Genomic DNA, 23,234 nt, shown 5'->3' with positions numbered 1-23,234 from the left:
CCCGTCTCATGCTGCAGGGCATAAGCTAATCTGCTGCTGAGATCAGGCAGGAACCCCCCTTCAACTCTGTGTTGTTTTTCATTACACAACTGGCTGTTTGCATTATGTTTTTTATTAGAACTTGATTGTTTAATGACAAAGATACAGAGTTATGCTAAAATAAATAGAAAGCTTTATAGTGGAGAAAAGACAAAATAGACTCAATGAAAAATAAAGACAAAGGACTGCTACATTCTCCTGCACTTATCCCAATCCCTCCAAAGCCTGCAAATGTGTTCCTCATATGCACATGCATTTGCTTTATTAACCTCCATCCCCCAGAAGAACCTACAGCTGTATTGTATAGGACCTGGTGGTGTTCCTTTTGCTTCCTTCATTTCATAAGGAGATATTCCTGTAAGCAATTTCAGTTAGGAAAGAGTGTACTAGACTACCTTTAAAGAAAGGACTACTAGGCTAGTCTGTGTGTTTAAACCATTCTGAAATGCAGGGAATATTGTCTCCCTTAAGATAAAGGATTGCAGTTCTGTTGGACAAATGTTCTCATCTGCTGCAACTCATCTATTATGTAGCTTTTGTAAATGTGTTATAATAGCACAGTAGCCTTGGCAGTCTGTAAAGTTGGTTTGTGTGCAGTTGTTCGGACAAGTGATTGCTTATAGTGGAACAATTGAGTTTATTTTTGGGTTGGGGGCTGGGGGTGGGGTTTGTTCCTTTGAAAAAGTCAACAAAAAAGCCCATGCACGACATCAAGTGAAACAATTTCATATGGTATTCCATCTAAGCTGCTTCCTACTCCACACACACACACAAAAAGAATAAAAAAGTGATAGAATTATAGAATGGTTTAGGTTGGAAGGGACCTTAAAAGTCACCTGGTTCTAACTTCTCTGTCATGGACATGCCATGCCCTTCCACTGGATCACATTGCTCTAAGTCTATCCAACCTGTCTTTGAAAACTTCCAGGGCCGAGGCATCTACAGATTCTCTGAGTAACCTGTTCTAGTGCCTCACCACCATCACTGTAAAGAATATCTTCCTAATGCCTAATATAAACCTGCCCTCTTTCAGGTTGAAGCAATTCCCCCTTGTCTTGTAAAAAGTGCCTCTTCAGATCTCTTGTAGTCCCCCTTCATGTACTGGAAAATCACCATAAAGAGAGAGAAGAGAGAACAGAAATCTGAAGTGTTCTGTACTCAAAGGTACCCTACAATTGGTTTTGGTACCTTTTGCTGAAGGGCAAATGCTGGTTGATGCTGGGCCCTATTTGGAGAAGGTGAACTATAGTATTATAGTTTAATTGATGGAAAAGGAAGTGTCTAGGCTACTGTAGAAAGTGCAATACGTTTTGCATGGAGTCCTGTTTCTGCTATTTATGCTGTCTCGTGCTGGAGTTGTCCTGAGACAAGCCACTCCAGGGTTCAACACTGCTTTTGATGACAGCAAACGTTCCCACTTGAGCTGTCATATCCTGCTTGGCCCTGTGGAGAGTCCTCAACATCTACATCATGGAGGTTCCAGTTGATGGCAGCACCTTAAATATGGGTGATAAGGTTCTTCTCACTGTCCTTTTTATAGGATGTTGCTGCTCTTTCTGACCAATTCAATGTTTTGAGGCAAATTTTGCCTGGAGTTCAACCTGCCCCTGCCCCTGCCCCTTCACCTCCTTCTCTGACCTCCTACGCTTTTGCAGTTTCTTATGCTAGTCCATACTCATGACATCTCAGGGTAGCAGCCTGGAGTAGTGTAAAATTTGGTAGGTCCTAGTTCTTCAATGGGAACTCCTCTAAAAGTCAGATCAGACTTTTGTGATCGGGCTAAGAAGGCTTAGAGATATAAGGGGGGGAAATCTCAATTTCTCTTGAAAGTCAGACATTGTTTGGAGCCAGCATCTTAGGTGAGCAGTCTGGTATTTTGTAGACTTGATAAAATACAGAGGATCTGAGGCAGAAAAGTGATTCTCTAACTTATTGTTATTGTTTTTGTGGTAGTGTTAGGCTACACAGGGAATGCACTGAAGGTTCCCCCCTGCTTTAATTTTGTGTTAGGAGTATGAAAGGGTGGTAACCATAGCTTTATAATAATGCCTAAAATACCTCCTATGGATACTACCTTTCTGTCAACCCCAGTTTTAAACTACAAAAAATACCATAATGTATGATATTGAAGGACTTACTGATGAACAATTGATGCTTCAGAGCATTTGTGCTTAGTAAAATCAACAGTACAAAATGCATATTATGCATCTTGGACCATCGGGTTGTCACTCACAAATGATAGGAAGTTTAATGCATTATTCACAAGTACAAGAGGAGGCAGTCCAAAGCAGTTGTGGAGTCTCTGTTATTTTATTTTATCATATTTTATGTTATGTTATTTTGCAAAGAACAGAAGCTAAGTATGTGACTTAAAGGAGCAGAGTTTGGAATTGCATGATAGGATAAGCAACAGTCACACTAAAAATGTTGGATCTAAATAAAATTCAGTTTAGCCTTAAGAAACTGGAAGATATTTTGATCTTAAAGCTACAAAAACCCATCTGGGAATGATTTAAGGGTGTGGGGTTGTGTTGGGATTTTTTTCCTTTTTCCACTTTGTTGTGCAAAGAAGCACATACCACAAAATCAAATGAAACTGGCATTAATTTGATAGTCTCAGTTCTCATTGTCCTATTGATTCAGAAAGCTGCAAACAGATAGGGAAGCTTAGAGGCTGCATTTAGGGCTGCTGAAGTTTGGGGTTAGGGTATACAGTGAGAGCATTCAGTAAGGAACTCTTCTTAACATCTTAGCATGGAATTCCAATATAAAAACCTTGGTCAGAGAGAACCAATCTTCATCGTTTTGTTGGTGGTTTCATTATTGATTACTCATGTTTATGCACTTCTTTCCAAAGTCTTGGCCATCAACACAAACCTTGTCCAGCAGAATCTCTAGTAAGCAAAACAGCATTTGCATCCCTATGTATTTCTCCTAGTGGGAGAGAAAAAGGTTGTCTCGGTCATTTCTTATTGATAACTTTAAATATTATGTCAAGCTGAAATCAATCGTATGAGAGGACAGAAGCTATTCCTCAAGATTTACTCTGGATATTTAATTAGTTGGAGTTTATACATGCAATTTATTTTCTTTTTTGCCACTTTCAGCATTTGTTAGGTAGTAGTATTGATGGGACTGGTGTGGCAAGGTGTATGTCTAGTTAAATTGAACCTTCTATCGATGAAAACTTTGCTTTTGTGAGTGGCTGTCTTTCATGAATAATATGTGTCACAATATTACATTTTCAGAGCTGTGGTATTCTTTACATTAAGAATTTGGGGGGCTTTGGTGCTAAGTAGATACTAGGACTTGATAGTATGTGAAACATACAGAAGAAATAGCATTAGCTATTTATGTATATGTGTGTAAATATATATACTTTTATTAGAGATTCATAATTTTATTTTGAAATGAAGCAATTTGCTGTTTTTTCTTAAGCATTTTCAGCTTTTATTGTGGAAAAAGAACTGGCTGTTGTTTTTTCAAGTATCTCTTGTTATTGGCCATTTTTGTTCATTATTATTCAGCTGGTGACAACAACATTTATTATTTGTATATTAATGACTAGAATTCTTAAGAGATGGACGAGCAGTCAAACAAAGCTAGGTGGAATTAACTTTATGCATGCTTTGTAGCTGATACCAGACTCACAGTATTCTGTACATTCCCTAAATACTCTCTGCTTAAGTATCGTTTATAGACCTAATCCAGCCTCGCACAGTTTTTTAAGCAGTTTTAAAATTTCCTCTGGAAATATTGAACCCCAAGTATTTTCAAATATATTTTCACGGGGCGGAAAGTCTATATTGCAGTAAATATCTATCATCACAGCTACCAATTCCTTGAGCTTAATTATGACACTACTAAATGTGAAAATCTATTCAGTGCTAGGAACACTTTTCACATTACATTCACGCTAAAGATTGGCTGTTAAGAGCTCATTACTGGTAGTTTTCTAAAGAGTGGTTTATTAAACACTGTTACCTAATAAGCATCTTTGGTGGTGCAAATTGCTGAAAACAGTAATGAGTCTGATTAGACTTCATTTCAATTACGACAGCTTGTCTACTAGCAAAAAAAAAGAAAAAGGAAAAAAAAAAAGAAATCTCTCCTTGATGCTTTGGAATCTGGCTACAAGGCATTAGATGGTTTAAAAGGAAAATGCCACCTCTGTGTTTCCTTTCCACAGTTCAGTAATGAATAGAGAGCTGTCCAAGTAACCATCCAATTTAACACATTGGAAAACTAGATGGGCAGCGTTGGAAGCACAATCCTGTTTGCTTAAAAATTCTACAAAGGCTTTTCAGTTAGTATATCTAAATAGGGTCATATTTAGGTTTCCTCTGCTTCCCTTGTGTAATAATATAAAACTGTAAGAAGAGAGAAAATTAAAATTATTCACTCCTACCTGCTTTGCAGAGGCTATACATTTCTCTGATTAGTGTAATGCATAATGCACCTTTGAGTTGTTATCTGTACAACTTCTACAGATTTGTAAATCTTTTACATGCAATCACGAGACTCTCACAGCATTCACAGTACCTCATAATTCAATCTGGTCTTTGTTTTAACTTTAAAAATTATTTTTTCTGGAGTAGAAGCAACTTTTTATAAATGTTTACTACTGATATCATACTTCAGTGAATATCTATTTGTTTATAAACTTAGTTCTTGATGCTAAGTGTGTTTAATTATATTAGTGCTAAGCACTCTTTAAGTCATTCCTATATGTTACTTACACATTCTGGATAAAGAGAAGTGTTAATAGAAAAAATAATTTAAGCTTATAATTGCTGAATACTTAGTAAGATTCTAATGTTCCTGTTGATAGTGTATAGCATTTTTAATACAAATCCATGTGGATGCACTTTTCTAATATTATGCAATACAAAATTAAATGGAGACTTTTCTAACTAAAACTTGTAATAAAATATGCCTGGAGAAATGGCAGAAGAGAGATGCACAGGGAAGGATGGAGGGCTGCTGAAAGCAATTTAGACTGGTGTCTAAGAATGTGGCTGAAATCAGACACTGTCCTGTCAGTTTACAGTGAATTTTAGGAAGGCTCACATTCAATATAGTTTGAATGCCACCTAATTAGACATAGGAAATTAATCAGAAACCGAGCTAGTGCAGTGAATATCAGAACTCCCTATCAAGATTTTAATGAAATATTTTCTGTGGTGAATTTTTATTTAACACATGGCCCAAACTCTAAACACTAGTGAATACAATATAATTTGTGTAATTAACACATTTTAATGTGGCACATTTATCTCCTTTGCAATAAATTGTAAACTTCAGTAGTTCTTCTGACTTCAAACCAGAGAAGTGACAGAAGAATTAAGCCTATGATACTTAGCCTGGGGTCTAAGTATCTTCTATGGTCCCAAACCCCCTTTTTGGCTCCTTTTTGTGATGTTACATTTCTGCCTTGTTTTTGAAATTCTTCCAGTTAGCTGTTATGTATTGTATATATTTTGTGAGAAGAGTTTCATCAGTGTGCATCATCGAACATCAAGTAAAATAGTGGGGAGGTGGGGGTGGGGGGGAGAGTTGGGTTTTTTTAGCAGCATACAAACACAAGTGCTATTATTCTGCTATACAAATGTGTGCCTGTAGTGCGCTTTGAGATGCTAATCAGTGGAGCTTGACTTCTGTACCCTGAAGCAAATTTTAAAAGTATTTCATCATTAGGTGACTACATATGCAATAAGGCTATGGACAAAATTACGGAAAAATAACACAGATTATTGTTATTTAAGCTATCAATAGTACTTAGATAGTTACTGATACAATCATGGCATGTTTTAGATTTCTGTTGTGTCTTGAAATCTGTTTACAGAAATAGCTAAATTTGTGTGATAGCTGCAAAGGAATGTTTTATCAGCTGGGCTCTATAATTTCTTTCTCTTTTTAAAACCAGCATGTTATTTTTTTTCTCTGCCCTCTTTTTCTGTCTATGCACCCTCTTAATGACATACTGTGTGTCTCTGGACATAGCTTAACTTTTTTCCTGTTGCAGGATGAATTTTACCTTTTTTTTTTTGAGAAAGGAGAACCAGCATCTAATATGACGAGTTAGTCTCTTTTCCTTGCCACTCTCTCCAGGAATATGGAAAAAATATCAGCATACACAGAGTTCAATTTCTCAGTTGAGATATTCTCTCTCTGGTGCCTTGGTGCCTGTGTATCTAAAATATATAAATAGAGAGAGAAGGGGATAGAGAGAGAGATTTCTATATTTGTCTGTAGAAAATTCCCTGTTCCTCCTCTCCCTGTCCCCCAGATAATTTGTCAAGCCAACTGAACAATCTATATAGTTCCTTTCAAATGCTCAGGAAATAATACAGTAAGTTCCAAACCAAGAGCATGCAAAAAATTGACTATATTCCATTTTTCACTAGCTAATTCGGATACATTTTATTGAGTGAGCAAGAAAGAATCTCTGGAATTTGTGAAATACAGTAATTGAAAGGTTTAAGTGGGGGAAAGATTTATCTCAGCTTAGTTTTTCTAGGATGTCAGTTCTTTGGTTGTGCTTCTGCTTTTAATCTTGTTTCTCTGCTTTGGGGGGAGCAGGAAGGAAAGGAAGGGTCAGCTGCTCGAAAGCCGAGCGGGGAAGGAGCTGTGCCGGAGCTCCTTTTTCCCCGAGAGCGTGATTAGTCCAGTTCTGATCACTCAGCTTAGGTGTTCCCTGGCCTGGCAAGGAAATCTCGCGCTCCGAGTGGTAACATCATCCCTTCGTACAACGCGGTCTCCCGTGTTGCAATATAGACGTTGTTGTTTGTTTGGGTTTTTAATGGAGACACCAAATCAGTGTAGATGTTGCAGATACGGTCCTATTGCACAGGATATTCTCTTTGGAAAGGCAGCGTGTGCCAGCAGTAGCTGCTTTGATGCGTACAGAGAAATGTGTGTGATGTGTGTCTGGTACGATGGGAAAAAGGGAGAGAGTGGATGAGCTCTGCTAAGAGCTCCCTGCTCTTAATCCTGGGCCATGTCAGGAGCATTCTAAAGCAGTTTATCTTCATATGTCGTCCTGTATATAAGAAACAACACTAAATCCACCAAAACTCATTTCATATGTAGCTTTTTCCACAGCCTTCAGATCAAAGTTATTTTCTTCAGGCTGGACTAAATTATACACAGGTCCCAGGAGTGAAGGACACTGAATTAATGCACTATGTCAACCAGTCCTGGTTATAGAATATTTTTACTGAAGTGTGAGACGCAACATCTCTTTACTATTTCATTAAAAATTAATGTGCAGATTGCCAAAAAGCATAAATAACATAAACAATTTTTGTGAAAGCTTTGTATACTGTGGACACATGTTAAGGATTTTTTTTCTTGAGTATCAGATTACTTCTATATATACATTTAATCAGTATTTGTTCTCATTTAGCTAATTAGCAGAGGTACTCTAATCTGAGTAAAGCAATTGTTCCTACCTATCCTACAAGGGTAGGTTTTGAAATAAGTGCTTTAAAAGGAAAGCAGTATTCCTGAGTCCAAGCTGGAGCATTGTGCTACTGGCCCATATAAATTTGCTTTTTCACTTATGTTGGATGAATGTAACGGGTCAAGCCTGATTACAATTATTTGAAACTTATTGAAATTGAACTTTACTTTCATGTTTATAAAACAAATAGAGCTGGCTAGATGAATCTCTGGAATTAATCTTTTGTTGCTACACATAAAGCTGTGAAATACATACCTATGTTTCTTAGATACGATGAGTGAAAAATATATTAAAATTACATTATAGTTGAAGGGAAATATATTTTAAATAACTCTTGCTGTCTAAATTGGTCTTATGTTTTAAAGCAATGTGATTTTCTAACATTTTGGAACAACATGATATAAAAATAATTCAGCATCAGTTAAATCTGTATTTATTGTGCAACCACTTTGTTCAAATAAAGTATGTCCTGTATAGCAGTTTTAACCCCATTTATCCTCATGCACAAGTGCTCACCTGTTATTTACTCACATAAGAGAAGGTCGATACTGCAGAACAAGGGGAGTGCTCTGTTGTGACATCAAACATACATATTCATTAGCTCTGCTGTCCCTTTGGACATGTGTGGTATGTCCTGATGATCTTCATTTGGCAAAAGGAAGTGAGCTTAAGAAGGAAATTGTCTTAATGGATTTACGATACATGAGAAAAGGGTTTTAGAAAAGCTTTATTAGTGGCAAGGAACCAAAGCAATAATTCTAAGGGTGAATGAAAGAGTAAAAGGAAACAATTTGCTAAAACATGATTAGCAACAGAAATGGAAAAATAATAGAATCCAATATTTGAAATTTATAATTTTCAGATATTAGAGGGGTTTTTTTTCCCTAGAAGCTTTTACGTCAAGATCTGAATGCTCCATGACAGGCTTTCTAGTGCTGAAAATTTATTCCTTTTGCCTCTTACTTACTTGCTAAAAAACAAGTTCAGGGTTTTGTGTTTCACCTGCTTCAGCTGATTATGTGAAAAACACGATAAAGCATGAAGGTATTTTGTCTGCTCTGCTTTTAAGGATTTGTGTTATTCTCTTTCAAGGTAAATGTGCCTCAAAATCCACTTCTTGAAGAAAAACCAAATAAAGGGCTACTTCTGCTATTTTGTTGCCTAAAAAGAGTATGCATTTTGCTGCACTTCCAAAAGCTTCAGTTGGGTTTATTTGAGCCTTGAAATAAGCACTTCAGTGGGAACACAATCAAATATTTTAAACTCCAAGTTTAAAATATTTTACATTTTCAAATATGAATAAATACTTGTGCCAAGTGGCCAAAATCCATATTTCTTCATTATTATATTTTATCATGTGAATACTCCAATTCTCGGAATCACTATAGTTATCCTACAACAGTTATATTAATTTCCATGTTTATATGGGCATAAATTGCAGATTATGTGGTATATTAAAGCTTTTAAAAATACATTATAGCTATAAGTGTGTGTTCAGTAGACTGAAAAAAAATAATTTTTTTCATGTAACTTATGCTTACATTTGTTTACAGCTATTGTTTTTCTGAGTATCCTCTCAGAAATTATCATCTTATTCATTTGGCACTGACAAAGCATGCTAGGTCCTTTAAAGGCATAAACATTCCTACTGTTCAGAGCTACTTGACAAAAACAGCTTAAAAATGTAAATCCTGGCAAGAGGAAGCATCATAGAGTGAAAGAAAATTCAATTATTGTTTTTGTTAGTGTGTTTTCTAGTTGGTATAGAAAAGTGATATGAGCAAATTAGTACGGTGAGGGCAAACTGACATAATAAAATATTTCAAAGATAAGCTGCATTTAATCACAAATATGACCAATCCTTTACATAAGTGGGTATCAAGGCGCGTACATAAATGGCTTTACTTTTGGTACACGGTGATCGTGCATCACTGTGATTACACAGCAAGGAGTTTTTGTGTCAGTCTCTGCTGCTGCAGAGAAACCAACACCTCTGAGCTGGGCAGAGGACTGGGAGGTCCCGGGAGCGCCCCAGGAACAGCTCCAGTCACATCTGCTGCAAGGCTGGCCTCCGGACACAGCCTGCTCCTGCTGGCAAAATATGCCAGTGTCATCTCTGCACGTAGTTTTCCTTTGCTTGCTTGACTATTACTTCTCCTTATTTCTGTTTTTCAGGCCTTTGAAGCTAATGGATCTTCTAAAGGCTGGTTAGCCAGAAGTGTCTTTGTGACTATCAAAGGCTGCTTTATGTAAATGGCAGGAAGGGGGCTTGTGGGAAGAGAACTCATTTGCTGTAAATGTATTGTAATTTGCTGTTGTAAGGTGTGAAAGTGTGGTTTTAAAAGAATAATCATTTGACAGTATTTAAGTTAGATAATTGGGGTGTATCAGTTTGGAATTAGTCTTTACTTTTGTAATTTTTTTTAACCATTCCAATCTTGCATAAAATATGTTGTGTTTTTCTTACCGCTTTCATCTTTAAGTGCTGTTGACATATATGTGATCCTCAATATTACTCGTGATTTAAGTGTTTTGTTTTAAAGATTGAAATGCTTTCACTATCCTTGTAGATGGGAATCATATTGTAAATACCCTGCCAACAGCTTTCTCCCACTGATGTGTAGGGCTTGCATATATAATAAAAGGAAGAACAGACCCCTACCAAGAAAATGCTGAGAGCACTTTCCAGGCCTGTTTTTGTGAGTTTGTAGCTGCCACTTACTGAAAAAAGCTTACAAGGTTGGGACTGTACAGCTGGGCATCTCAGTTGGAGGCTCATCCTCCCAGCGAGTCCTTTGACGTCAAAGGAGTTCCTCATGGACTAGAGCAGAGGTCTTCACTGAGTAATTAGAAAATAAATGTGGGAATCATTTTCTTTCCTTTTTTTTTTTTTTCCCTGCAAAACATAATTAGCTCAATCCACTCTTCAAAATCCCTCCTGTTTCCAATTAAGAGAGATCAGTTGCACTATCTTCAAACAACTGAAATTATGCTTATTAATAAAAAAATGAGTGTAAAAGTATTGTTTTATCTTGAATTAATTTTTATTATTACGGGACATATGACAGTATACAGTCTTATAAAATATTATCAGTTTAGTACAAATCCAGGGAGCTGTGTGTCCTACATCTTGAACAGCATGACTCATTTATTCAGCTCTGCCTCATACTTGAGAAGGACTTTAAAATGTGACTTTAAGGCCTGATCCTCAAGGTACTAACAACTTCAGCCCACACTGGAGTAGGGGGTTTGAGGTATACTGGCATGTTCCTAATGAAACACCTATTCAAGTCAGTGGCTCTTTTGGCAGAGCCAATCTCCTCACGTCCACAAGAAGCAAACCCTTGGCTAAAATCATTATGATCTGTTGTGTAAACACTTGGTGTCTTGAATAACTGGGGACAGGGCTGAGGGTAGTAGTTCCTTGGGCAGGGACAGTTTTTGGGGTCCTAGGCTAAATATGTAAGCAATCCAGAGTGATAAAGTTCACATGCCCTTTCAAGTCTAGAGGGGAAATGGTTGGTGGTACCTGGAGCTGTGGCTTTGGAGTTGTTTCCTACCTTGCAGCAGAGTGCTCCTAGCTGTCAGCTATGGACACTTAGCAGAAGCATCCATGTGCTTTCACCCCTGGTGCAGTGCAGCCCTTTTCAGCAGTGCATTAGGCAGTTGCTGGGATCATGTTTAACAACAAGCCTAAAGTTAAGAACCTGCTTGACTCCTGATGCTTGCAAAGGAAGCTTCAGATCCGTGCTAGGTAGGACCTATGCACTGCAGGGGTGAATGGGGCAGGAAAAGAGAGACTACAAAATTTCTTTTGCCTCAGGTATGTTGAAGGAACAGTTGAAGGCCCCTGATCCAAACTGAAACTTTGGTAGCTGTTTGGGAAGGTTGGTGTATTGCCCTGCTTCTAGTGCCTTGTGCACAGCAGCTCTGGGACATTTGGGGTTTTTTGCCAACATCTGTAAAAGTGCAGTGCAATCTCTTCCAGTATCTTCAGAAATCCACAGTTGTATATGATTTAATTTTAGTTTGATTATTTTGTTAGAGGTGTGACTCGGTGAGAGGTTTACTAACATCCCAGTAATGTATCCTTTCTCTGAAGCACATTTTTGCTAGTCAAGTTGGTGAGTTGGGACACTGTAAATCCTTTGTGGTGCTATTACCCAGTGTGGTCCTATTTCTGGACTATGCTTGTTTTCAACAGTAACTCTTGTATTTAAATTGAAAGCAAAGGCTAGTTATTTATCTTTTTTGACAGATATGATCCTGTATGGGGCTGAGAAGTTTTGACCTGGTATTGAGGGCACCAGCACTGGGGAGTTCTTTTTATGCACAAAGTCATCTGAGCTCCCAGCAGGATCAGGCCCTGTTGGGCAGTGAGGATGTGTAGGATGTTGCTTGTTCCTTTTTGTGTTCAGATTGCAATGTTAGTTTTTTATAACTCTGTCATTTTTTTCCTTTTTGTTTGGTTTTTTCTTTGTTTATTTTTAATTTGAATTCATATAACTGAATATGTAAATGGCTTTCGGTCATATGGAATTATTATATGTGCAACTGATGAAGTATTGTGTGTTAGATTTTCCATTTTCAGGCTAAGTGCACAATATTAGAAGGGGAAATGTGGTTGAACACTTAGTTTGAAGTAATTCCATGATGAAATTGTTGACTATAATTACTTTAAATGTAATCTGGATAGATCCAGCTGTAGGAATTATGGAGTAGGGATGTATAGCAAGGCTGTTAGGACAAGGAAAAATAGATACTGCTAAAATAGCCTACCCTGCCTCTCTATATAATGTATTAAATTTATCTTAAAAGCAATTCTCTGGTAAGTACATACCTGTACTTAAAGAACAGAGTCCTTTCCTTTTGCCTTTTACAGCTCATACCAGCACACTTTACACAGTTCAAAAATGTCAATAGTTCAGAGGATTCCTAAGTTAGCAAAGTTTTTTTGTTTTTTAATTTAAAACATTCAGCCTTGTGTTGCTTCTGGATTTTCAGAAAGTTATTCACCATGCAAGACTATGGTTTATATCAGAGTTTAAATTACATTAAATAAAAAAATGCAACCTCTAAATGTGCCCTGATTTACCTGATTTTAGATGTTTGGATTCCTAACAAAAGAAATGCAGAAATATGTATCATCTTAAACAAAAAGCAATTAATAAAATATAATTTGAAATATGGAGAGGAAGTGGCTACAAACATTAAGCAATTTGAGGCTGAGGGTGGGCAGAGGGAAGAGAAATGTTTGCATAATTAAAAATTACAACAGCTGCTGCTGCTTCTTTTTCTCTCCTAAATCACACATTTGACTTTTGTCAAGCAATTTGTGAACTATTATCAAATAGAGCCAAACCTAGTGAAAGTTTTCTGCTTTTTCAATTAATATCCAGTAGAGGAAATGGCTCTTTGTGCCCCCCAGTCCAGACCATTCCAGCAGACCTCATGTAAATTCAGATTTCTTCACTGCTTACTAATGCAAAAAATATGCTTATGGTTATCTATTAACCTATGCTTCCAAATAACACTAATGATTGCGATGTGCTGGAATAAATGCTCATGTTTCATGGGATGAGAACAGTCCTGTTCTCTTAAGCTTATCTAATCAAAGCCTAATCCTGCCTTTACAGCCTTTGTTAAATGCACTGGTATTTAATATGCATCAATAAATAAACTTTCAATTATTGTTCAGTGAGCATATCCAAAAATAGCATGACAGTGTGAAACTACTGGTCTATCTAGCAATTATTCTAAATAAAGAATGCCGATGATGTGATTTTTCCCTCCTCTTATAATGGATAATTTAGATTTTCCGACATTCTTTTGCAGCCTCATAATAAGAAAAAGAAATTAATCTAGATGAATAAAATTCAGAGAATTGAATTTTTGCACAATCAAAATACATCTCCCCACTGTGACTATAAATTTAATTATTTTATTTTAACAACTCATGATCCATTCTAAATAAAAAAGACCAATTGATGAAATTTTTTAAGTATTTGTGAAAGATATTTTGAAAAGCTTACAGAGCAGATAGTGAGCGATGTTGTTGAGCTCCAACCCAGTGCATTATCTCTTTAAATTGAAAAAGCTTTCTTTTAGAAGCAGTTAAAAACAATGTGCCAAAAGCATATTCATTAACTACAGTACAAATACAGCCCTCTCAGGTTCTTTGCTCCATCCATTTCTATTTTGCCTTCTTTTTCCAAATTTTCACTGCTGCTTTAGTGCTTTCTTTGCAAAGAGTCTTTCCCATGGCATCTGTTCATTAGTATCTAGTGAAACATCAGCCTACTCAAGTTTTTCTGCATATCTGTAACAGAAGCTTTCAGTGTTTTGGTAACCTTATAAGCAAAACATTGCAGAACGCAGATAGGGTTTGCTTGTTTGTTGGTTTTGTTTGACTTTTTTTTTTTTTAAAGGGGCGGTGAACTTGCCACTGTCATGCAGTTCTATGTTATAGGAGCATTAATAATTTTGGCTTTTAAAAAAGCTGGTAGTATTTCTCATGACATTAGAATAATTTCAGATACTGATTACTGGCAATTGGCTTTTGGTGATTTGTTCTTCAGATTTCCAGCAGAATTTAACAAAGTGTGATTTCTGGAAGCTTCTGATAGTTTATCATTAAAATTGCATTTTTTAAATGAAGTTTTTTAAATACATGATTTCTGTAATTTCTCCCAATTTCATTATATACCTACTCCCTCTAAAAGGTAATGGTTGAAACATCAGTAACAATTAGCAAAAAATATTAAATTAATGCTAAAGGATAGAAATAAATCTGACAAAACCTCAGTCTCAAAGCTGCATTTGTCAAAAGCACTTCTCTGAATTAACTTTTCTAGGATAACTGTATAACTGTTAACAGACATTTTTATCAAGTTGTCAAAGTGTTTGAAAAATGAGAGAAAGAGAATGCTTAGGAATAAAAAAAATCCACAAGTAATCAATGGCATGTTCGGGGGGGTGAGATTTACTAGTTGGACTAGTTGTGCTAATAAAATAAAAGGCTCAATTAAAGGTTCTTTGCCATTTTCAGCCTAAATTTAAATGATTTGGTGATTTGCAAATACATTAATCCAAAAAAGAAAAAAAAAAGAATCCAAATGCAAATGAGTGCAACCACAATAAAATATAATTGCAAATGAATCTGTTGCTTTATTCATTTATTGTGTAATTACTGCAATCCTTCCCACCTTGTTTTCAGTATTTCTTAATCATTAAGTCGGAAGCATGACAGCAGTGCCAGCCCTGGCATGATTCTCTTTGACTAAAACCTTGTAAATTAACACAATTAGCACAGCATCATCCTGCTAATTAACTTCCAGTGTCTAGTGCAGTGGTTTTGCAAACAAGGAAGAGGGAGTCAGAAGGGAATAAACATGCCATTCTGTTACCAAACTGTGCGCTGTGTTAGGTTTAGCTCAGCGAGGCTAAGCTGGCCATGTCAGATGCCAGAGTCAGGCAATGAAGAGCTAAAGGGGTTGGGGAGAGAAACAGGAGGGGGTAGAAACTGTCAAAATAGACTGCAGTAATTCAGAGGGGAGCTAGTGCCACAGATGCTTCATTTCGGCTAGGCCTCCTCCTTATCAGGGAATCTGTGCCAGAGGCCATAAGACTGTTTGCAAAAATCACTTTTGGTAATACGAGAGAGATTAAAGAGGTTTATTTGATACAGCTGTACAAAACCCAGCAATGTGTCTACCATGCATAGGTACAAGTTGGAGGGGGTTATTGTAATGCTTGTAAATTGCTCTTACCTATTGCAGTGGGTTACAAAGAGGAGGGATAATTCACATCACATTATTAAAAGATTAATTGTTTCAAAATTACATTTACTTTTTTTTTTAAATGATAGGTTTGATTTTGGCTTTGTATTGTTTGTTTCGGGGGTTTTTTTATAGCTAGCTGTGGAAGCCACAGAACTTTTAGGCACTTGGCTTCATTTCTTTTTCTTCATCTTTTTTTTTTCCCCTTATTTTTTTCTTTAACCCTCTTTCTTTGTACCCTGGAGGCTGTGAAGCAGAGGGGGGAAGAGAAAGCAAGCAAGGAGACCGACAGACAAGTCATGCTTGTTTTTTTTTTTTTTCCAGACCCTCAACAACAGAACTGAGAGGCAGAAAGGAGCCAGTTGTAATTCATACCGAGTTGTAGGCTTTGTGTGATGAAAGCGACAGAGCGCTGCCTGGGAGATTGCTTTGCTGCACTCCAAGAAGCAGATTTGAAACTGTCGTGGACCACTTTAGATGAGAGTTGGATTATGGAATGACCTGCTATGTCTGTGTCATATTGTTCTGCGCAGGGTGCATTATACTCTGCTAACTAGGTGTTCAGTACCAAATAAGAGAGGTATCCTAGATGTGATCTGTCAGCTGTGTCTCATATTTTTATATTGGTTAAAATATAAAACTGAAACAGGGATGAAAGAGGACAGAGCAGTTGGATGCCTTGTATGCTTACACTAAATCTCCACTCTGAGTATTTAAAATATACTGAGTTTTGTTTAATTATATAGCATTACCTATGTTTTTTAAACAAAAAATTGACCCCCTACCGAATTGGCAAAAAATTTGACTATGCGTGTATGTGCCTGTAACAAACCAACCATACCACTTCTTAAGGGCATTACCTTTTCTTTCCTTAAGGACTTTTGGTGTTAGGTACAGTGTTTCGGAGGGCCGAAGAAGCTCACAGGCTGTATGAGAAATTTTAAATGAGGACTCATTTAAACACATAAGGGAAAAGCTGAGGTCACTGTTAACTGTTGTTTCCTACTGCCCTAGGCTTGAAGATGCAGTGGACGCCGGAGCATGCCCAGTGGCCAGAACAGCACTTCGATATCACTTCAACCACCCGGTCCCCAGCCCACAAGGTGGAAGCCTACCGGGGGCACCTGCAGCGCACGTACCAGTACGCCTGGGCCAACGATGACATCTCGGCTCTGACCGCCTCCAACCTTCTGAAAAAGTATGCAGAAAAATATTCCGGGATTTTGGAAGGCCCGGCTGAGCGACCCATTCTCAGCAATTACTCTGAAGCTCCCTCAGGGCTGGTGAATGGTCGGAAGAATGAAAGTGAGCCTTGGCAGCCATCCTTGAACTCGGAGAGTGTGTATCCCATGAACTGTGTCCCAGACGTCATCACCGCCAGCAAGGCTGGGGTAAGTGCAGCCCTCCCTCCCGCAGATGTCTCAGCCAGCATCGGGAGCTCTCCTGGGGTGGCCAGTAACCTGGCTGAGCCCAGTTACTCCAGCAGCACCTGTGGAAGTCACACCGTTCCCAGTCTTCATTCAGGGCTCCCATCTCAGGAATATGCCACAGGATACAACGGCTCATATTTGCATACCAGTTACAGCGGCCAGCCAGCACCTGCACTTCCATCCCCTCATCCATCCCCCTTGCACAGCTCGGGACTTTTACAGCCCCCACCACCACCGCCGCCACCAGCCCTCGTCCCTGGCTACAACGGGACCTCCAATCTCTCCAGTTACAGCTACCCTTCTGCCAGTTATCCTCCTCAAACTGCTGTTGGCCCTGGGTACAGCCCTGGGGGTGCCCCACCACCCTCGGCTTACCTGCCTTCAGGAATCCCTGCTCCAACCCCTCTGCCCCCAACCACTGTCCCCAGCTACTCCTACCAGGGCCACGGTCTGACGCCAATCGCGCCATCTGCCCTGACAAACAGTTCAGCCAGCTCTCTCAAAAGGAAAGCTTTCTACATGGCAGGGCAAGGAGAAATGGACTCCAGTTATGGAAATTACAGCTATGGCCAACAGAGATCTACACAGAGTCCAATGTATCGAATGCCAGACAACAGCATTTCAAATGCAAACAGAGGGAATGGTTTTGACAGAAGTGCTGAAACATCATCCTTAGCATTTAAGCCAACAAAGCAGCTAATGTCCTCTGAACAGCAAAGGAAATTCAGTAGCCAGTCCAGTAGGGCTCTAACACCCCCATCCTATAGTACCGCTAAAAACTCACTGGGTTCGAGATCGAGTGACTCGTTTGGGAAGTATAGCTCCCCAGTAATGAATGAGCATGGTGACGAGCACAGGCAGCTCCTCCCTCACCCAATGCAAGGCCCGGGACTTCGTGCAGCTACCTCATCCAACCACTCTGTGGACGAGCAACTGAAGAATACTGACACACACCTCATTGACCTTGTTACCAATGAGATTATCAGCCAAGGACCTCCCGTGGACTGGAGCGACATTGCTGGCCTAGATCTAGTAAAGGCCGTCATTAAGGAGGAGGTTTTATGGCCAGTATTGAGGTCAGATGCATTCAATGGACTGACTGCTCTACCTCGGAGCATCCTTTTATTTGGACCTCGGGGAACAGGCAAAACATTAATGGGCAGATGTATAGCTAGTCAGCTGGGGGCCACGTTTTTCAAAATCACTGGCTCTGGCCTTGTCACAAAGTGGTTAGGGGAAGGAGAAAAAATTGTCCATGCCTCCTTCCTCGTGGCAAGGTGTCGCCAACCCTCAGTGATTTTTGTTAGTGACATTGACATGCTCCTTTCCTCTCAAGTGAGTGAAGAACATAGTCCAGTAAGTCGGATGAGAACCGAGTTCCTTATGCAGCTGGACACTGTACTGACTTCTGCTGAGGACCAAATAGTAGTAATTTGCGCCACGAGTAAACCAGAAGAAATTGATGAATCTCTTCGAAGGTACTTCATGAAACGACTTTTAATCCCACTTCCTGACAGCACAGCGAGACACCAGATAATAGTACAACTGCTCTCACAGCACAATTACTGTCTCAATGACAAGGAGGTTGCACTGCTTGTCCAGCGCACAGAAGGCTTTTCTGGACTAGATGTGGCTCACTTGTGTCAGGAAGCCGTGGTGGGCCCACTCCATGCCATGCCAGCCACAGACCTTTCAGCCATTATGCCCAGCCAGTTGAGGCCAGTTACATATCAAGACTTTGAAACTGCTTTCTGCAAGATACAGCCTAGCATATCTCAAAAAGAGCTTGATACATACGTTGAATGGAACAAAATGTTTGGTTGCAGTCAGTGATGCTACTTAAAAAAATGTAATGAATGTTGGCACACACAGAATCTGCTACATAGGGGTAGAGAACCCTTTTCAGTAGTGTTAAAATTGCAAAGGGTACTGGGAAGACTATGATTTACCTTGCCTCTAAAGAGCCAGGGTATACTTGAAGGAAAAGTGCATCAAACAAGAGCTGCTGATCTGAAAAAGCCACACATGACAGAAAGCGCATGTTGATGCTCAGTTCTGTTCAAGCTAGACAATACTCACCAAGGAGCAAGGTGCAAGTGGGTTGATTTCAGAAGGACATGAACCCTGTGTGTTGATTCCATTCTGCTGTTCTTGAGATTTAGTTGCTGTCAAGTGCCTGAAGTGGTGCTTTATTTTTTGTTTGCCTCACAATTACATTGGTGGCATGTGCTAATATAAAGAGCTTTAACTTCAAACATTATTGGACTAAAGAGATGAACGGTTGTGTTGCAACAGAGAGCCAGATTTTTGCTATTCTAAGAGCAACAGTATTCCTCAATCCTGTCTGTTCTGTGGTGTTAAACTAAGAACAGGTAAAACAGGGTAATGATAATCTGGACCTTAATTTCTGCAGTTCATTTCTTTTAATGTTCTGTCTGCAAAAACTCAGGAAAGTGATTGTGATTTGTACAGTACCTCAAAGGAATGTGTTGAAAGCACTATGTACTGCTGAGAGTTATAGGCTAGGCTTCAATGTTACTTTATATTAAATATGTATGTTTACCTCAACAATTGGAATATGGCAAGGAAAATTACTTTGAATGTATCCAGGAAAAAACTAAAGCGTGATATGACTGAAGCTTTACAGTTTTTAAAAATAGAAACAGAAGCATTTCCGAGTGTTCAGGAATGGTTCTTTTGCCAATTTCTCACATCAAACCAGAGCAGAATGATTTTTCTTGTTGGTAAACTGTAAGAGTTTTCAGCATATTGCTCCTTGATAATAAGGTGATACAGTCTTTAGAAGGTGCATAGATGAATGACAGAGCCACTTAATCGGTTTACGTTAGCATCTGAAACAGTCAAACGTAAGATTTGGTAGGAGTGCGAGAGGCAAATTACCTTAAGCTGTGACGGCTGGCCTTTGTTGCATGGGTCTAGTCGTAGTTTTGAGGCTATTTTGGTGAAGCTGTTGGTAGTGGAATCAGTGTAGGTTGCTGGCAGAGCTATGGGTTGCAGAACTGTTTATAGCAGTGCAGTGGACTGTGACCAAACAAACAGTACAAATAACAAAGCAAAACTGAACCCTCAAAGTACATTTACTTCCCTTCCCAAACTGTAAAGTTGAATTTTTGTTGTGTATGTATGGCTTCATTGTCCTTAATGCAATCTTCATTTAGCATCCATTAGAACTCTTTCAGGCTGGAGCGTGCCCACCATTATTTCTACCTCAGTTTTGTTACGTTTCTCTTGGAAAGCAAAGTAAGGAATAGGGCAAAAACCACCACCAACACAAGTCAGATTACATTAGGAATGCAAACCTGCTAAACAAGTTTCAGAGAGCTGCTGTTTTTTCCCCTGAAGTCAAGTTTTTCTCTGTATTAGTGCTCTTTCCCCCTTCCTTTTTCCTCCCCCAAATATACATATTCTGGTGTCTTCCTTCTGGAAAGACTAGCTGGCATGTGTGGCATTTTGCTCAGTTCTCCCCCACCCCAGCCCCCCCTTTCTTTTTATCCTTTAATGCTTTCCATGCAACTCTTTTGGTGACAGCTGACTGATGTTGGGTAATATCTCTGAGCAAGTGCAGTGCGTGTTGCAGCTGCCCAAAGCCTCTGCCATCACATGAACAAAACAGCCTTGCTTTTTTGAATGTATTTTTTGTTTGTTTACTTTAAGGAAACAGTAACAAAACTGTTGCAAAGCACTGGCATTTAATGTTTCTCTTAAGTAATGTACGTCAAGACCATTAAATAAATGCACTGAAAAGCCCCAAGAAGAGAGATACCAATCTGTTACTAGGTCATGTTTGTCTTCTCAAAAATTGTACAGACCTTATCCGTTTTGTTAAATCAATGGAGACGTTTAGCGTTCAGAAAGCTAATGAGGGATTTTGTGATATTGCTGGAAATTTACAACTCTTGATTATTACTTTTCTTTATTTTTCTTTTAAGATATATATATATATATATATATATTTAGATAGAACATGCTAAAAACAGAGCAAATAAACCAAAATCTAATTTAAAATGGATTCCTGGCAAACATTTTGTCTATCTAAAACTTTATGTTTTAAGCATGAAAGTACCATTTTAAAAACAGTGCCTTTCATTAAGGATACAGAAAGTAAGACTTAAGTACATCACTTGCCTTTTTTTTTTTTTTTTTCTTTTCAGCAGCAATTACAGTCTGTGATCCTTGTTATGACCCAGTCTTTCTGCTTCCCCAAACCTCCACAGGCTGCTTCTTCACCCCGGTCATTCCACCATCCTCACATTTGGGAGATGCTGATGTCCCCATTAGCTGTAGGTTCACACTGATCGCACTGGCAAGTACACTGCTGCAGATCACTGACCCAATTTCTGTCTTAGACATTGCCTGTCGTATCTGCTATTGGGCTGTGTTCATGTTAAAGGCTCATATAAGTTTTGATAAACTCTTTCTCCCGACTGTACTCCTAACAGATTTTTTTTTTTGCAGCTTGTAAAATGAAAACTACGCACTGAGTGGTTTTTTTCCTGCTCTTTTTATCCTGTAGCAAAACCAAAAGCAAACAAAATTATAGACAGTCCCTTTGGCCTCCAGCTTTAAGTCATTCTCTTTGAAAAGTCACTCTGGGAAATGGATTTTTCAAATTTTAACCAAAGTGAGAAGCGGGCAGAAACTGAAATGGTGTAAAAGATGCAGGTTCCACATACCACATGCTCATGTTTTCCTGGTCTCAATTCAGCTTTGGGCAGCAGAAGTGCTGCTATAAGGGGAGGAAAACAGAGCCAGATTGTTACCCAAATCTTTCCTTATCAGCAGCTGTCTTTGGTATAGTTTTGGGAGGGTGCCTGTTGAATTTGGTGAGAGCTTGGCCAGGAACTGCTAACAAGAGGCACCTCAGCCTTTCTTCAGGCTTGATTTCTGGCCAGTCCTTTGATGGAATTCAGGCCTGAGCTGGCTAAATCCCCTGCCACATCTTGTCCTTCTTATTGCTTTCCTTCTTCTCCCCCACATTCAGCCCCTGTTTTGTCCCTAGTGAGCAGGTTTTGTCAGACTGCTGGTCCTTCGCCCTTCTCAGCAGCCTTCTAATCAAAGAGCGTCCAGGAAGGCTGAAGCACAATCCTGAACTTGAGCAGGTTCCAAAGAGTAGGATTGGTTTTGAGACGAGAGACAAAATATGATTTAATGGTGTTTTCAGGATGAAATATTTGCTGGTCTTAGACATTTCCATGGTAGAAAACTGTTTGTTGTCCTTTACAATTGGACAAAGCTGGAGGCTGCTGCCACAGAAATGTCTGGTTGGATGGCTGGGGCTTCCTGCCACTGGCACAACCCTGAATTTTAAGGAACCTGAAATGGTTAAAAAGCATCTGCTGTGTCAGGCTATCACTGCAGATGCTTTACGTCATATTTTTGCATGTGGGTTCCATTCTGCATCAGCTCCTTTTCTTCCTTTTTTTACCTTCAGTAGCAATTCCTATAGCAATGAAAATAAAATAAATTGGAGGAATATTCCTGCAAGCTGAAGGATCAATATCAATTCAAGGAGGAGTTCAAAATGACCTTATGTGGGACAGAAATGGAAATACTCTGTACTTCTGGCGTGTTTCTCTTCAAAATATTTAGAACATTAGTGACAATATATAAAAGTTTGCTGACTGAGCTGATCAATGGAATGTGAAGGCAGTTTACTTTAAGGCTATTTACTTTCACATGGATTATTTATCTATTAGTCAGTCTGTGTTCTACTCAAATGCAGATAGATGGGCAAAATGTTTTCTTGAGCATTACAAACCTACCAAGGGGAAAATCAACCATCTGACTAAAATACATAGGCCAAACATCTGGGTGTCTTTACCAGCTATTTGGAGGCTGTGCTCTGTAAAATGGTGCAAGGTCATATTTAGGTGGATTTTCATAGGATGTTCTTTAGGGGATTGTCTAGTTAAAGAGTTACAAATTAATTCCTGCATCAAGATGTTAATACATTGAAAGAAAATTTGGGGATATGACCAGGGTTTTCACTGTCTGCAAAAGAAATGACTTCAGGTAAAGGGCTGTTCTTATAATCCCTCTGCATTTTTCTCTCAAGCACTCCATCATGAGGGAAAGTTTATTACTCAGATCTGAAGGATACACTTTGTCACAAAACAAGGCCACCAAAAGTTGTAGAGCCCCCTACAATTTCACTTACACCAGTTTGAAGGTGGTATAACCCTTTGACTTAAAGGAATTACTCCTGATTTCTGCCCTTGTTAGAAAAGTCATCCCTCTAATGTATAATAATCTATATCTGTTGGTTTTCATCATCAGCTCTGAAAGTTAACCTTGTCCTCACAGCACTAACTCCTTTCCATCTTGTATGTGTGCATGTGTGTATATAATATTTATATGTGCATACACACCATGTCCAAAAAATAGCTTTGTCTCTTTATTTAAAAAAGAAAAAAAAAAAGGAAAAGTCATTTAATTGTCTGCTGATTTATATGAAGCACATTAGTAAACATGGAGATATTAGTATTTCAGAATTCAAAAAAA

General features: G+C 38.7%; 1 protein-coding gene across 4 annotated transcripts in view; it reads left to right on the top strand.

The window, feature by feature from the left end:
- Positions 1–23,234, top strand: part of FIGN (fidgetin, microtubule severing factor) — a 105,476-nt gene that overhangs the window by 79,566 nt on the left and 2,676 nt on the right. For all 4 annotated transcript variants that reach the window (XM_077785000.1, XM_021528570.2, XM_021528567.2 and 1 more), the window contains one exon: positions 16,297–23,234. This exon is cut by the window's right edge and continues 2,676 nt beyond it. In XM_077785000.1, coding sequence (XP_077641126.1) covers positions 16,305–18,545 — 2,241 coding nt within the window. In that variant the 5' untranslated portion in view covers positions 16,297–16,304 and the 3' untranslated portion in view covers positions 18,546–23,234. The remainder of the gene's footprint in view (positions 1–16,296) is intronic.

The sequence above is a fragment of the Lonchura striata genome, chromosome 8 (assembly GCF_046129695.1).
Source record: "Lonchura striata isolate bLonStr1 chromosome 8, bLonStr1.mat, whole genome shotgun sequence".
In the NCBI taxonomy this organism is placed as follows: domain Eukaryota; kingdom Metazoa; phylum Chordata; class Aves; order Passeriformes; family Estrildidae; genus Lonchura; species Lonchura striata.
This window is presented reverse-complemented; position numbering and strand designations above follow the sequence as displayed.